The following is a 17,370-nucleotide window of genomic DNA, read 5'->3' on the forward strand; positions in this document are numbered from 1 at the left end:
TGCTTCTTTTGCAAGAACAAATGGTTTGTGAGTTTCAAAGATGTCTAAAGCTTGTGACAGCAAACTTTGCACACATAACACAGTGTAATATGACTGGTTCCAATCCTGACAGAGAAATTCATTACATAGCACAGACCCTCTCGTTCAAAGACTAATCCTGAGATGGAAAGTTATTTAGCATTGTGTTGCATCTGTTAAAAGGATTTGACGAGGCCTCTAGTTGTACATTAAGCAATAGCTTGTTTATTTTTCAATAACAGGAAATTTCAGAGGCGCGGCTTGGAGAAGTGATTTGGAAAAGAACAGGCAGGAGACAGTACAAAAAAGAAAAGTGCAAGCTGTACAGAAACGAGATGTTTGGAAGGTTGATGAAAGCAAACAAACAACAAAGCAGCCTGTCTGTATAACACACACATACATCAGACTGCAGGTACTTTGAGACATTTATCCACAGCCTGTGGCTTTTTTTTAATAAAGGAGGAAATGCATCTAATCATTACCAAACTTGTAATTAAGGTTGTTATCATTAGTTTCAGCTTTGTGTGCGTAATACTAGAGGTGTATTGCCTAGTCCCTAGTATTTAGGTAAAAGTTAATCTAAAGCATATTCAGTTAAATGTACGGCCAAAGAGCAGCATATCTAAGCAATGGGATCTCTGTTAAGAACCAGAAAAAAAGTCTGTTTTAGATTTTAACATGTTAAGCACAATGGTGTTGGCAGGACTCTCCTATTGGTCCAGGGGGAGCAGGATACCCATGGAGCAACAGATAACTTGGCTACAAAAAAAAAGATAGCAAGGTATGAAAAACAGCCTCTGTTGTTCAGATAAAATTTGTTGTAATGTCTCCATACGCAAGCATAGGACCAAGTATGTACAAGAAAAAAAAGATATTGTACGTGAGGAGCTGCTGCTTGCTACTGGCACGAAAACCACGGCAGTCATTGGAGCAAAATTGTCTCCAGCTGAGCATGTGCACTGCATTATCAATAGCCGGTTCAGATCACTTTATTTGATGGGATGCACATCAGTGGATGAGTTTTGCTGAACAGTTACAGCCACGACCTTTCCCCATGTATGATGAAGTGATACTGTGGGGCTATGTATTCAACAGTCGGTGAGACAAGTCACAAGAAAAATGGCAGATGCTATAATTCTCTGACGCTTCTCTTCTAGAGGAAGAGAGACTAAATATAAATAAAATCAGCAGATTTCTACAGGACCTCAGAAACTAAGGATGGGTCGCCATATTTCTTCTTCAGGCCACACCCACACTTGGTTTCTAAGGGCATGCAGGGTCATCTGGGTCATCTGGAGTGACTGACTTTGTTTGAGGCATTTTCATTTAGGCATCATATGTTGTAATACACTGAAAACTAGAAATAGTTAAGAAATAGTTCTGTGTTTGTGCAGCTGCAGATCTTTGTAATGTGCAGTGTTTTCCTCAGCAAAATGAAAGGTACAGAATAAAGTGTACTGCAGCTTTTTTGACTTGTCCTGGCCTTCTGGTCTATATTACCCTTCCTCGGCCTTTACTTACACAGTATTGTTGCGTTCAGCACATTCCCCTTCACTGGGAAGGATCCAAGAAACATTCTGTCTAACCCTATAGTACCCCACCCCCCCCCCCCCCCCACCCCACCCAGATGCACTCAGAGATGCAACCCTGCTCTGCATTTTTCATCAAGGGAAGTGACATAGACTCTTAACCTCAGGCCCTGCCCCTCTTTACGCACCCCTGCTTTGATCTAGCAGCTCCTGGGAGTCTTAACAAGCTCTCCATATTAGCTCAGGGTCATTTGTCACCATCATCAAGATGCTGAGCAGAGACTGAGAGAGAGAGAAAGAGAGAGAGAGAGAGAGAGAGAGAGCATCTTTGGAGAGCTATTTATTTATTTAACGGCCTAAACCAACAGTCATCCAGTCGACATAAAAAAAAGTGCAAAAAAGTGTTTTAATATGAGAGGATAACAGCTGCACAATAGATCTTGGACTAACCCCTAAAGACATGATTTAACTATAGAACATATCATTTGAGAGATTAAAGGTCTTGTGCAATAAAGCAAATAATGAAATTGGAATTACTGAAATAACTGAGCTTTTAAAACTGATATACAGAATAAGTTTAATCTAGGTCTTGGACGGACAAGAGAAGAAAACCCTTAGAAGAAGCTCAGTGATTTACACCAGTAGATGATATCTGTAACATAGAAAAATCCAAACACTCTCAGTACAGATTCAGTGACTTGTAAGATATATTCATATGTACACAAATATTTTCTTGGCAAAAAAGCTGAAACACAAAAATATTTCCTATGTTGGCTTAAGTCCTTAAATGGGAAACGAAGCACTAAGTCAAGTTAACAGTATTTTATAGATGGGGTTCCGCTCTTATCAAAAATATATAACACACATGACAAATGTTAGCTGAGAAAATACGGCAGCCTTTCTGTTTCTTAGCATGGGCGCAGCCATCTTGCCGTACTACACCCCGTGACGTCATGGGGTTGTTAAACTCGGTGAGTCCCATGGAGGTAGACGTGAACGAGAAAAGAGGGAGAGCTAGAGAAAGACGGATAGCGAAAAATAGCGGCGAAAAGATGGTTTAAGTCAGATAGTGAAATATAGTGAAATTTCTAGCATTTTACGGAGGACGGCTATATCATTTGAAATCATTTGTGACAAGCTGGTTGTTGACAACACAACAGACTAAACCCTGAAGTGGGTCCGTCCGGCTCAGTGGCATCCGTCCACAGGGACGGGATGCTAACATGCTAACAGCCAGGCAGAAAAAGTTCGTTTTCAGCTAAACCCGCCATAGAAACACAAGTGCTTGGTACTAATATCATCGCCATAAACACCCGTTGCCAAATTTTCAGCCCAGCAGACGACCACACTTAGCCTAAATGTCACCGCTACAATATAGTCATTGGATGACAGCTTGGCTAGAAGATACAGCAGCTAAATGGCAGACATAAATTAGAAAGCATAACCATCTTAAACACTTGGTATTCACATAAAACTCACATCAGCCCATTACTGAGCCAAACCAGACGTAACCTCCGAACATATGTCTTACCTTATCTCCACGTTTTTTCAAAGCAGAGCCCCATCTCCATATATTATAATCCACAGATACTATCCTCAATTCCGTTATTTTGCGCAAGTCATCTTGTCTTTCATTTGAGACGCGCAGAATATTTTACTATCGCAGAGCGCGCTCCGTTCATCCAGGAAATCCCCGCAGGTGAAGAATAAACTTATTAAATCTTTGATTTTAGCAACTTTTAATGTTTGACTTTAGCGAAGGCGTTCCTTCAGATATAGTTCGCAGTACAGGGACCAATACATGACGTTTCATCTGTGCAATATTTGGCAATATTTTATGCTGTTTTAACTACAATTTCCAGTTTGTCTCCTGGACAAATAAAGGTTAACTTAACAAAGCCCCTCCCCTCAACACATACGACCTAAAGGCACCCACTAACAATATTCAATTGACACCACAGGACACCCTCAGAAGACCCATGTCCATTCTCTGATGAGTCACAACTGTCAAAACTGAAACCTACATAATATTAGGAAGGTGGTCATAATGTTATGCCTGATCTGTGTATTTTGTTCAGGATAAGGACAAGGCATAAACACAAGAAAATAACATAAACGATATGAACAGGCGGTAAGAATGGGTGTATAAAACCTGAAAAGTTTGCTGAATTATATTTTTCCAGAAAAAAAAAATAGTGTTTGACGAATGCCCTATAATAAAAAATGGAGGTTGGTTATCTTGAACTTAGTTGAAACCTTAGCTCCGTCCAGGGTCCAAACTATATTTTATAATTACTGACAAGCTGGTGGCAATCAATAATATCAAATACAACATGGACACCCACTGACTTTTAGTTAAATTAAGAGCTTGGAATTATAAATGGTTTCACACAATGTAGTGATCTCCTTAAGGGTGTTGCTGCAGCATTTCTTCCTAGGTCAAGTGACCCTGCAAGCGACCCGGGAAGCTAAATTACCCAATGACATTGATGTACCTGCCTGTCGATTTCTGATTTTATCACTCTGCAGCCTGTCAGGCTGTCATTGTGGAAGCTCCAGGGCTGCGAGAACTGCTCACTCAGATCTCAAAACAGAGGAAAGTTTTAGTATGCTCCCTTAAGATCAGTCTTCCTGTTGATCTCCACGCGGTCGATGTCTGAAGGGCAGAGATTTCTTTCCATTTTTAGTCAGGTGCGTAGCTACACGATCTTTAATGGAGGCACATACAATTAGCGATAGATGCTCGGGAAGTCCCACGATTCTGATGTGAACTGCGCATGCGCGACTGTGCACTGGCAAGACCACCATTTCCGTGAGCTGCTCACCTCAACTGCTCGGATCTTTTCTAGTCTACGTTGAGTTTGTATACTTTGCAAAAGGGACAATATTGCAGTGCATGAAACAACAATGCTAACATTCAACTGTCTATGTTGTCCATTTATCCTGTACAGTACACGTAAGTATGTAATGATGACGTTACAAACACAATGACGTATGAAAGGGAGAAAACGAACAGCTCTCACAGCGTGAGGTCAGATCCATGATGCTGGCAGTCTGAAAACCCACCAAGGTGAGTCAATCCTGGACAGAAAATCTCTCGCCTTGTGCTATTTTCAGTGTGAAAGTGGTATAGATACAACCATTCAGAAGGCCTTCAGTGATTTATTTCTTCAGTGTACCTGTGAAAAGCTTTAAGTCATCTCTCCGAACCACTGACATTACTGGTGACTCACACAGGATGAGAACATTCCCTTCACATTAACCTCCTTGTTTGACTTTGCATCTGAACAGCGTTAGTCTTGGCACATGCTGGTATTAAGATAACCACCTCTGCCTTGGCTCAGCTTGCATCCAATCGGATGTATTACGCAGGCCACCCACATGCAAGTACCACACATGTATACACGCTTATGAATGCAATTAGTTCCCTAAGTCTCCACAGTTCAATGCCACCCAATGTCACAAGGAGGCCTTTAATCCTCCAAGATAAAAAGTTTCAAAGACTAAATGAGGCTCTATCTTACACAGTCCACAGTCATTCCATTCATCTAGTCAAGATATGTTTGTTGACCAAGGGTTCCATAAATATCTGTCCAGCTCCAGGTGATCACATGATGATGGCATAAATACCTGAAACTTGTCACATGGCATAGCTTATCAGAAAACTAAAGCAGTGTTCTGAACTGAAGCACAGCATTCCCTTTAACGCCAGATCCCGAGACACCCAAACACCTGGAGGCTCTTCCTCGATGTTCACCTCTTCTACTTCCTCATGTGGCCTCTGAGCCTCGTACCTACAAATTTGGGTCATCAATCTTCATTGCTCTCATCCACTGACAGGGTAGATGACTTATTCCTCTTACCTCAACACACAGTTATTCTTTTTTTGTTTCTTTCAAATGCCATGAACTTTTTGTTAATGGAACAATGTAGCCCTTTTTCTTTGACACACACTTTATTTGGACTGGATAAAAAATAAGACCTTACATGGAACTCAAATTTGCATATAATCCTTGAAAAAGTTCGGAAGCAAATGGAAAGTGTCGATCTCCCGTTGGTTTATGACTGGCGGTGATAATGGTTTCCCATCAGGTACCGGACAGGAAAGACAGCTGCTTGAATGCTCCTGTACTCTCTGCAGAAGAGCAGCGGCCACAAAGCCCTGGTACCTGCATATCTCATTAGTTGTTATTGGCATTACTGTCCTCTGCAGGACATTACCTCCCCTTTTCAATTTCTCCAAGGACCAACGTTCTTCCTCTCCCTCCCAAAGAGGCAATAACAGACATTACATAAATCAGTAAACATTCCACTAAGTGTCTCCTCTTGTTAAAAACATTAGACAATACAAATCGAGATCAATAACCGAATCTGCAGGCCTCAGCTGAATGGTATGTCTCTCAGCACTGTTCAGGGAGAGAGAGGGCTTAGATGTCAGACCTCAGTTGTCACAAGTGATACTCAAACCTGAGAAGATTTACAGACTCTTCCTCACTTGATTGAATTTGAGTCTGGAGCAGGAATGATTTGCATTTCCTTTCTTCTCTGAGTCTTTATTCCCACATTTCTATTGTAACAAACCATCTACATCCCCTATCTCAATCGGAATATGTGCTGGCTTTGTCAGCTTTTTTTTAATTTATTTATTAATTTGTAAATGGCAAGATGTTTGATACCAAAATATCTGCTCTGCTCTAAAAATAAACCAAAAGTTGATATGTGCCATTAACTTTTGGACACATTCAGGAACATTCTTCAATTCCTCTTCTAAACATCAGAAGAATCACTACTGCAGCACCAGTGAACTGTAATATTTCAATGCTGTGATGTTCCACCTGAGGCTGATTGATTATTCTAATATTCTGAAAATGTGTTATAATAATTATTCAGTCAGGACAGAAAATTACTTGCACTTACAGATTTCTTCAGGGAGCATATAACCCGAGGAGAAAAATGCCCCATCAAGAGCTGACAGGAAAATCAGCAGCTCCTCTGAACTAGAGCTAAGGTCAAAGGCCATTCAAGGACAGCTGAGGAGCTTTAAGGTACGCGTCACTGAGAGGAAAGTGAGCTTCAACAATCTGCTCAGTAGCAAATAAAGATGAGACCAAAGTGGGATTGTTGTCAAGACGCAATCAGCCATGGCTCGAAACATTTAGGAAGAATACCAGCTGGCGCTAGGTTCTCATTCAAAAGTGAAGAAACACAGAGTTTATGCTTGATGAGTCTTTCATTGTGTGAATATTAGTCATCGGTGATAAAACAAGCACTGTTCAACCAGTGATTCTGAAAATTTTGGACCATGGGATCGCCTCATTCCAGCAGCTCACATGTTCCCCATTTCTCTTTTTGACATTGAATTAATGCTTTAATAACATAAGGGTTCTCAAAGATATTATACTTAATATTAAAACTGATGGACAGTCTTACTGGGGAAACACTTTTTCACTTGCTGTGCACATATTTTTCTCCTCTTTTCTCCCTCATTTTTATAGCATCAGTAAGACTTCATGTGATTCCTCACAGTGCAGGACAAATGCCTGAACGATGAACAGTGGATGGAAGTAAAATCCTCACACCGGTAATATGATATCTTCTTTTAAAAAGGGGAAAAATAAAGAACTTAACAACAGCATGTTCTATAATATTATGTTTTATACCTCTGTCTCCATCACAGATTGTGTCAACTCAGATGTGCTGCATCTGGAAAAGCTATCCTGTTTAGTTCTCTGATGGACAGGAGAGAAAATATCTTCCACAGAGAGCATGAAATGTGACTGAAGATTTATGCTTTATGTTCTGCAGGTACAAGAGGGCTTGGCATCTTGAAGATTCCACAGACATGGAATAAACGTGTTAGTACTTAGGAATTATTGGTTGGTTAAAAACCAAAGTACCAAAAGGTCTAAAGTTAACCATCAAAAAACACATGAGTCAATTCTGAGTGTCTTATTTCTGGTAAGTTTAACGTAACATATGGAATCAGTTTCACAGCTGATGAACAGCTTCACCATTCAAGTTTGCCTTTGTCCTAAATTTGACCAGTAACCAGTTCTCCTAATGTAGCATTCCCCACTCATGAGGCCTTGACTGGACTTTACCTGGACTTTAGGAAATAATTTTTTTAATTTCTTTTATTTCTTTAAGGTCCCCTCCTGACCTAGTGGTGCCTGGATGGCCCGATGGTGACAGACCTTGTCCAGAATTTGAGGTTTTCTTCCCAACTTTGCATACTGTAGATGCCTGATAGAACAATACTTCTTAAAATGAAACTCCACGACTCTAAAACCTCCTAAGGTTTGTATGTTCAAGTGATTGTGAGTGGGTCAGCTCACTCAGCTCTATGATAGTCCTCTGCAAAACAACAAAGGGAAAAAAGGAACAAAAACTGACAGTAAAGCTTCTCCAAAAAGTTCATACTGAAAAATGATCATCAACTTACTTCCTCACTTTATAACTCTATAGCCAAGCAGCTGCACTATCTGATATTATTCCAGTTTTCTGGTTGATGAATTCCAAAAGACGTTCTAAGCTGCATTTAGTAAAGTGAGGAAGATTGTGAAATATCAACATGTCCACTTTAAGGATCCCAACAGCATCTGCCTTTTGATGAGATTATTTTCCTAAATTCTATCACTACATGACTACGGCCAGACCAAGTTTGAGGAAGATAAACTCAACACAGCTACTGTAGGCCTGACAAAGCAGCAGTAACCTGATAAACAATGGTGCCTTAATGCGTTTGAAGAGATGTCAGTGAGCTGGTTTAGTGTGTGAAAACTTCCACACCATATGGTAGCCCTTAGGTCTCTAATGACCTTCTTCCTCTGATGGCTATGCTAAGCATGTAGAACTTGTGCTGCCCAGCGTGTCACCCTGTCAGGGCAGCTACCTTCATGTCTGGGTCTTGGCACATGATTATTCTTACAACCACACAGTTATAGACTTGATGAATGACGACAAGGGGCAGAGGTAAACAGGACTTAAAGCAATGAGAAGAAAATAATCAGTCTTCTCAACTTTCTGTTGAATAAACACAGACAAACCCGTGTTTATCCACCAGATGAGTGAATCTGGGACGATACAGTTTCTTACTGCGCACCATGGGCCTCCTCATCACAATCTGGTATTCAATCACTATTAGTCACAGGACTTCAATGTTCACCTTTTGCTTCCTGTTAGCGATAGAAACAACGTTAAAAGTGGAACCCATTTTTCTGACTGTAAATGTGGGGGAAAAAAATATATGTTTTTTGTTAGAACGGGGCCAAGGCCACCTGGGCTTTTAATTCTTCGGAAAAGGAAAGGTTTTCCACTGAAACACTGTCTTCCTTGTCAGTAAGTGTTCTTTTTTTCCTGATCCCTGGAAGGTCTGATGGGTTCTGCCAGAAGCATCAGTGGCTTTTTTTTTTTCGTTCAGCTGATCAGAACGGTAAGTCATTGTCATATTGAAAAAAAAAATTATTGCTCACGTATAATTATTTGGTGTCAGAAAATGTCCCAGGAGAAAAGTACTCCATAATTATGTTCATATTACACGAGCTAGCTGCCAAGGGATATGTTGATCTCAGAAGGCAAGAGTTGTACATATAGATTTCAGTGAACCCTTTCCACCTAACCACTAATAAAAAGAACACAAGGAGCTGGCCAAACCAACGACCAGCCTGTCAGTGGTAATTGTGAGCTCTGAGCAGTAGATTCTTATAAAAACAAAAAAATATATATCATGACATCCACACTCTACAAACTTCAGCACTGTGGTGGCAAAACAAAATCACCATATTATGGTTAAAGAAAGCTTTGAAACAAGAGCAAAACTAAAAATAAGGCCTACCATCATCACAACCGTATGTTTCCAATCATATCTTGAATGGTTTGCCATCTGCTGCACTTTTACTCTTTAAACTGAGTCTTTGGATTGGTGTCTAGCATCCAAGATTAGGGTGTATTAAGATTTCAGTAGTTGACAAAGTTCTTACCTGAAACTAAAACAGCCTCACAGACATACAATCTACAGAAAATACAAGTGCAATAAGTTCCTGTTGCTCAGGAGTCAAAACAAAATGCTAATAAGTGACCTGGAACCTGTAACTAATTAAATAAAAAAACTCGGAGAAACTCTGTCTCATATGCTACTTAGCTTAACCTGTAAAAGTCATCACTGCTTGCTAATAATGGGAACAGCCACATGAGCTACTAAGACATCACTTTGCTTTCCATAACGGAACTGGTCTTAACACCACTACCTTTGCCAAATTAAATCAGGAGCTGGATTTATTTATTTTTTCTCAGCTGTATTTTCAGCCTAACCACATCTTGATATTTTAAGTTGGCTGCAATTTTGAGCCACTTCCAGATGTATAAAAGACTATTCTTTCACCGAGTTTTATGTTAAGGTTCAGAGCAAGAGCAGCCATGACATCCAGAGCAGATTCTTTCTATCCAAAGAATTCTCCGTCAGATGTGAGATATTACTGCCAAAGATATGTGGAAGCACAGGAAAACAGAGATGGGATTAAAGACTGGCTAAGGATCCATAAAGGATACATTCAATACCAAGTGAGGACATTACCAGATCATTTTTCCAGCGTTTTCCCAAGATGCAAATATTTATCTACATTCAACAGTTAAAGAGCCTTAAACATTTTAGGAAGCCTAAATTGTCTAACTTTAAAAACTGCACACAGGCGTATTGAGGAGATGGGGTTTACACCTCTATAGAGACTTACAGGATAAAAAAAAAATGGTTAAAAAAATAAATAAATAAAAACAGCAACATATGTCTAGCATATATTATGGACGGGATCTCTATTCTTTCTGTGTAAAAAATACAGACATAACACAAGACGACTGGGGGCTTTAACTCCAGATAGCTGAGTCAGCATCTTTCCCCCACTTTTTCATTCACCTCAGTCCCTATAAATGCAAACAACCCTGTCGAAGACGGCCACTCACCCTCTAGCTGAGACCACTGTTCACCATATCCTTGGCTGCCATAAAGTTTAATTTATATATAAAACCTTACCAGTAGAATTTAATTAAGAGCATATTCAGAGAGGGCTGTAATTCAACACTGTATCTAACAGAATCAAACACCAATGCAAGTGTACATAAATATCTATGCAGCCCTATGTGTAGAGGTTTACCTACACGGACTTACACAGAGGCAGATGTGTTTCATTTAAAGGAAAACCAATCCGGTCCAGACATGAGCTCAGTGACTTAGGTGTGAACTGAGCCCATGGGAGACAGCTCAAGGTCCTGGAGATTAGACATCCAAGCTCATATGAAGAAGGAAAATTCCCATGTGAGAAAAAATGATTTACACTGCAGCTCCTCTGGAGCTGTAAAGCTTTGTGCAGAGTTCACCAGAAACCCTGGTAATAACACTGTCCACTCTTCTTTTATTAGTACATATACTTTATTAAGAAATACATTTTTCTTTTTTAATTTGGTGTTTCTATATGTGCTCTTGTTTAAAAGCAGGAAAGGCTAACGGCCTTGGGAGTGCAAGGGATTTTTGAATTAATGTGGTTCCTCGACCTGAAACTTCCCTTTCATGAAAAAAATTTCCAATATCTGCTGATGTCCTTAACTGTCTCTCCTCATACCTAAAACGTCCACTACAACAGGATCCAGTCCTAGGTTCTGTCCATATCCAGTATTCAATAAAGTACTTTGAAAACAACCAGGCTTCTTTAGTGAGGACCAGATGGTTCCTGTCCTCACACAGTTATGTGCCCGTGGTCTCTTAATTTCATGCAGACCCATGCACCAATTTAACCAAAGCAAAGCCTAAGCTCCAAGGCTTAATAGAGTGAGACAGAGTAGCATTCACTAGCAAGGGTAAATACATAAATTACGGAGAAGGCTCCCCTGCCTCAGCGCATGATTTGGGCTACATCCAGGCTGTTTATTACATATCAACACCATGGCCTTGGTGTCAGTGGATGACATACATTTCCATCAGCGCTGCCTACTGTCTCATATCAGAGATTGGAAGCAGGTTGCTGGTTGGTCCCCACAAGGCTCAGAGGGCTCAACAACCCCTTGGCAGAAGACCCAAAGAGAGTAACAGTTTGTGAGACCAATCAGAGATGAGTGCCAAAAAGAGGACAGCCTGCATTCTAGCTTGGAGTACTAACAGAGGGAGACTGCTGTTCCGCACTTTTAAGAGCGATACCACTGATGGCAAGGTGATGAGGGCCCCGAAGATCCAAGGAACACCAAGGAACACCACTACACACCAAACAATACCTTAAAATTATTTCCTCCACAACAAAACGGCAAAATTGGTTTGTGCACGTCCTTTAATATTTTTATTCTTCTCTGATTTAAATGATACTATTCTTAGAATTCCATCATATTATGTACTGCATGTCACAACCAAGAAAAGTGTATCTTAACTTCTTTGGTGAGAAGAGCTGCATGGCTGAAAAGGCATATAGTACATATGTGATCCGACCAGGCATAACATTATGACCACCCACCTAATATCGTGTAGGTCTCCCTTGTGTCTCATTCACATGAATGCCAGGTCCAAAAGTATCCCAGTGGAACACTGTATTGTCACAAGATGGTTAACAGTCACAGTTAACAGTCACGTCATAGTCACAGCTCTGATGTTAGCCGTGTCTATTCAGTTATTTTCTCAAGGACGTGTGGAGCACAAGATTAAACCTCCAACACTCAACGAGCTGCTTTACCTCATAAGCCACAGCTGGCCCATCAACGTCAACACACACTGTACACAAGCGCACCTGTACACTTAAGCACATCCACATGGGCATCTGAGCATCTGAGCAAGAACAAGCACCTAACATGACACTAACATGGAAGAAAAGAAAGCGCTTCTTTTGAGGCATCTTGAGAAAACTCTGATTTATCTATGCAATGAAAAGAGTAGTTCGATAGGTTTATCTAAAAACTGAGCAACATTAAGACAATGCTAACAATACTAGAGACATCACAGGCAACAAGATTTAAAGCACATGGTAGGACATGAACATACAATAAATCTGATGAATCTTGTGAAACACCTACATGACAGTAAAGTGAGACGGTTACCTTTAATTATTGTTCCAAGATAAATCTGCAAGGTCAACATTCCTGCTTCTTTACTGTATCTGCTTCTTATCCATCATACATGAACCACATACAGGACCACAATAATTCTGTCACTAAGGAATGTAAAAGCTCACAGGTCACTGAACAGTTTCCCTTGTGCTTCAGTGAGAACATACATGTTTCCACATTCCCTGATGCTCATACCATAATATTTTGCTTGGTAACAAGCATAAGTTTAATTATAACGTCTCAACTTTTATCCATAAAATATTATTATTGTTGTTGTTAATAATCAATAGTTGTCTGAATTATTATGGGCCAACATCTGCTAAAGGGATCTAAAATAATTAGACAGTAGCTCAAAATGAGAAACTTTTCCAGTATCTCACATTATCTGATGATTGTGCCAGTTTCTTCCAGGATATAATGATACAATATATAATTTCAAGATTCTTCCTAATAATTTTATATGCTAACTCTTTACTTCATATTAGTTTGAGAAGGTTTCTAATTACATTGATATGCAACTAATTTCCAAAATTTTGCTGCCATTATTTAAACATACTAACTCATTAGTTACGCAGTTTGGGTTCTCATTATTTCAATATATTTGCTCCTTTTTGCAAACTTTGTCTTTATTAAGACATACTAGCTCATTATTTTCACAGTATTTGACAAACCAAGTTGGTATATTTTCACAATTTCACATTATTTTTGACAAACTAACTCATTATTTTTAAGTCCTATGTCATTGTCAGAGAGATTTGAAAACATTTCTCTTTATTTTGCAGTAAAGTTTGTCATACAATGACTTACAGGCTGTTTTATTTTCATCAAATTTGTGGAAATGGTCTTCCATAAAAAAAAAAACATAATTCTTCTGCTTCCAACTTCCAATGTTCTGTGAAATAGAAACAAAAGAAGTCGCGCTTGCTGGTGTTTTACTTTTCCTTCATATTGACTTGTAACTGACTAAATCTGCCTGTCAGTCTTATCCATGTGGTTTAAACCTATTCACCCCTTACAACCTGCTACAACTTCTATTCATGCATTTAAAATAATGCCAGAGGCCTATAAATACTCAACACTAAGTGTGTTAGCAGGTCTAAATCTACCTACCAGTAATGATTTTCACATCTATGCTTTCATCACTTATGAATGAGATGTCCACGTTTCCAGGATGGACTGGACATTTCTGTAATGCTTTTAGCAGGTTTAAAGGGCATGCCGTTTTCATAGCACTATTGCTACTATATACATGTCAGACAACAAGTCAAACTCTGATATTATTATGGGGTACCATTTGCTCGATCAGTCAAAACATTAAAATCAATGACAGGAGAAGTAAATGCTTGGAAACCTTTGGTCCTGGCATTCATGTGGATGTTACTTAGATATGTACCACCCACCTAGACCACTTAGACACCTCAGTCCATCAGACCCAAAGGCCCCAACTAACAACATTCTGTTGGACACCCACACAAGGTCCATGTCCATTTTCTGATGAGTCACAGCTGTTTTGGAGGCACAAGGAGAGACCTACACAATATTAGTCATAATGTTATGCCTGATCAGTGTAGTTGTACCTGTATCAGGCAGAGGGTCAGTAAAGGACCCTCCTAAACACAGGAGCTTGGCTGTATCTTTCCCTGTATAATGATTCTGGCAGGAAAGCACGGATAAATCTGTCTCGAGAGACAACAGAAGGAAAAGCACTTGACAAAAAGAGAAGAGTAAGATGTTAAGTCCTTAAGGTGTGGGATGTGAGAAAGAGCAGACCAAACCCAGAGGTTTCTGATTAGATCTAATATCTCTGTTCCCTATCCGTCGCTTTGCCGTGTGAAGCCCAAACACTCCATGTCAAAGCAAACTCGAGATCTACCTCTGACAAACAACAACACGTTTGTGTGAAATAACAAGAGGAAGGACTGTTTTAAAGCTCAGGCTGGCCCTTCCTCCTGGGAAAGTCAGCAGAAAAGTCTCTGCAGAGTGTGTGCGTTTGTGCGTTTGCGAGCCTGTGGGGGGCAGGAACCAAATATCCCCTGCTAACCCTTGTGTCTCTGCAGGACTCTTCCTAAACAGTAACAACCACCCTCCCTATTTGCATGTTGACATAGACCACAGGGATTTGGACAGTAGAAAGGTCAGACGATGACAAGACAATACTCAAAGACAAGAGGGACAAGGGCTTTAAACAAGCTTTACAGTACATGTTTGCCATTTAGCTGGAACAAATGCCTGGCACTGTTCAGTTACACTTCATTTAGTTACTGAGGTATTGTGTTGCAGTTTCAGCACCCGAAAGCCTTTCAGGTAAAAACTGAATAGATGCAATTTAATGGAAGAGTTTGGGGGAAACGCACATGTTCACATTCTGGTGGCTGTTGTAGACAGATGCAACCTTCATATCTGCAGATGGAGCAGGGCTATAGACAGGAGCCTTTTAGCTTAGAGAGGAGACTGTAAACACTGGGGGAGAGCTAGCTTGGCCCTGTGAAGTGATCAAAAACCATTCTCTGATCACTGGCCAGGAAAGCAGTGGTGAAGAGTCCAAGAGACAATCCCTGTAGACACCACTTGTATACATTGTGCTAAGCAGCTGTTGGCTATTCCTTCATATTTATCGCACTCTAGTGTGGTATGGAACTTCTCATTAAACTATCCACAGAAAAACATGTAATGTAAAGAACTCCAGGATGATCAGTCATCCATAAGTGGTAGTCGGCCCACCTGTGGTGCACAGAGTTACACGTTCTGCCTTTCTGTGTCGGGGGCATGGTCCCTTTAAGGGAGAGTGTCGTGCAGTTATAGGTAGCAATGTAAAGAGAGCATTTTGACAGACCACAATTTTCTCTGTTCCAAATGTGTTGAACTGTTCCTTTTATTAACTTAGTTAAATGTAGTTAAACATAACCAAATTTCTAATTTAATTTTCTACATCTTACTTTTGTACCATGTATGACCAGAACTTGAAGATGCCCTTATTAACATACCGTTTTTACCACTCAGCTGCCTCAGCCACAACACTCCAGGCTCTTTCCTTCAAAGGGAACCATTCCTCCCGGAGCGCACTCGTTCTACCTTTAACTAGTCAGAGACCCCACAGAGCAGCCCCATCCGAACACAGCCGCACTACGGGCTCTTTCTGCTTCTACAAAGTGAAAGCATAAGATCTGACGTGGGCCCATTAAAGTTTTAACAACATGCTGTCGTTTAAACATGTACTATGACTTTGCTGACTCCCAAATCTACACTTAGCTTTCAGCTGCAGGAATGAGTGCATGTAATGCGAGGAGTGTTCAAAGTCACAGAAAGTGCTTGAAATTTCTATCATATAGGAATGAAAACTTACCGTGCTGGCACTGTGTCCCTTTAAAGCCCAGTAGACACTGACATACATGATCTCCAGTCTCTGAACATCTCCCTCCATTGAAACAAGTATTAGCACGGCACACTCCTGCAGGTATGACACATTACAGACCATGATGCATAATGCATTTCTATACACACACACACACACACACACATATATATATATACAGAGGCACATGCCAGTTCATTAGATACACTAGTGAAAATGAATGCCTTATAATATAACTATCCTGCACTAAATCTTAGCTTCATGAATGTTATGATAATCAGTGTTGTTTAAAAAAAGTGATACACTGAGTTAACATTTTGAAAGCAGTGGCTTGTAATACTATAGAAGTGTATTGTGTTGTACGACACATGTTTCTATTATTTTGACATCGCCATTTAAGTCAGTGATCTAGGCTAAATAATAGAAAGACTCACAATCCAGTTTAACAGCATCACAAAATACATCCTCATAAATGACCAAACCTTTCTGACACTGTTTCAGTAAACACAATATTATAACAGTCATAAAATCGAGTCACAGTCACAGTTAAGACTATCCCTATCAAATATGTGAAACACTATTACTCACTGTGCAGACAGCCCATCTCTTCACCCCTCTGAGTCCAGCCAGGGCAGCACTTATACACTGTGTGCAAATCCATGCTGTACACCTGCCTGTATGCTGTGTAGTATGCCGTCCTGAGGAGGGAAGATTTGGTTGCAGTCCCATTTTTAGTTATTATTATCGAGTTTATGAAGCCAAAATTGAGATGTACAGTCTTAACCATTTTCGATGCACCTTGAATTTAAATCTGCCAGCTAAATGTCAAGAATTCATTACGGCAAATGTGAATGTAAATTACCAGACACATGGGCCAAGTGCTTTTACGTCGTTACTGACTCATGCAATACTTTACCGAAAGATTATCAGGTCTAAACCTGGTGTGTAAAGAACCCCTGTCATTTTAGTGGCGCTACAGTCTAGGATAGACAGATTTACTTGACCAGAGCAACAATATGTGGGCATGCATAAATCACTCAGTACCCACAGATGGGATTGCTGTTGAAATGTATTTGTGAATTAGTAATGCTTAAACATATTTCTGCATTGTAAAAGTGTCACCGGTCTCACCTCCTCTCATAGCCCATACACCATCGGTGGCCGGTGCAGCCCTGCTTCCACACCTTCACTGTTCGAGTAAAAGCCTGGACACATGGCTGAGGGCCCCCCAGCATGGACATCTCCTGGTCAGCACAAACATTTGGCCTGTGCATATAGAAAAATACAAGAATTACAGAAAGGGATAGATGTGGACGAAAATGATTTTTGTTGGAAAATAAGGAATACCTTGCAAAAGGGTTTGAATTGACTTTCAAAACAAAACGTTTTTTTTTT

At 40.1% G+C, this 17,370-nt stretch overlaps 1 protein-coding gene across 2 annotated transcripts in view; it reads right to left on the reverse strand.

Moving 5' to 3' along the window:
* The window catches only part of megf6 (multiple EGF like domains 6), a 57,497-nt gene that overhangs the window by 38,731 nt on the left and 1,396 nt on the right, over positions 1–17,370 (reverse strand). For both annotated transcript variants that reach the window (XM_047593652.1, XM_047593653.1), the window contains exons 2-4: positions 17,107–17,241; positions 16,564–16,673; positions 15,967–16,071 (exon numbers count right to left, since the gene is read on the reverse strand). In XM_047593652.1, coding sequence (XP_047449608.1) covers positions 15,967–16,071; positions 16,564–16,673; positions 17,107–17,241 — 350 coding nt within the window. The remainder of the gene's footprint in view (positions 1–15,966; positions 16,072–16,563; positions 16,674–17,106; positions 17,242–17,370) is intronic.

This window comes from Mugil cephalus, chromosome 9 (assembly GCF_022458985.1).
Source record: "Mugil cephalus isolate CIBA_MC_2020 chromosome 9, CIBA_Mcephalus_1.1, whole genome shotgun sequence".
Taxonomy (NCBI): Eukaryota; Metazoa; Chordata; class Actinopteri; order Mugiliformes; family Mugilidae; genus Mugil; species Mugil cephalus.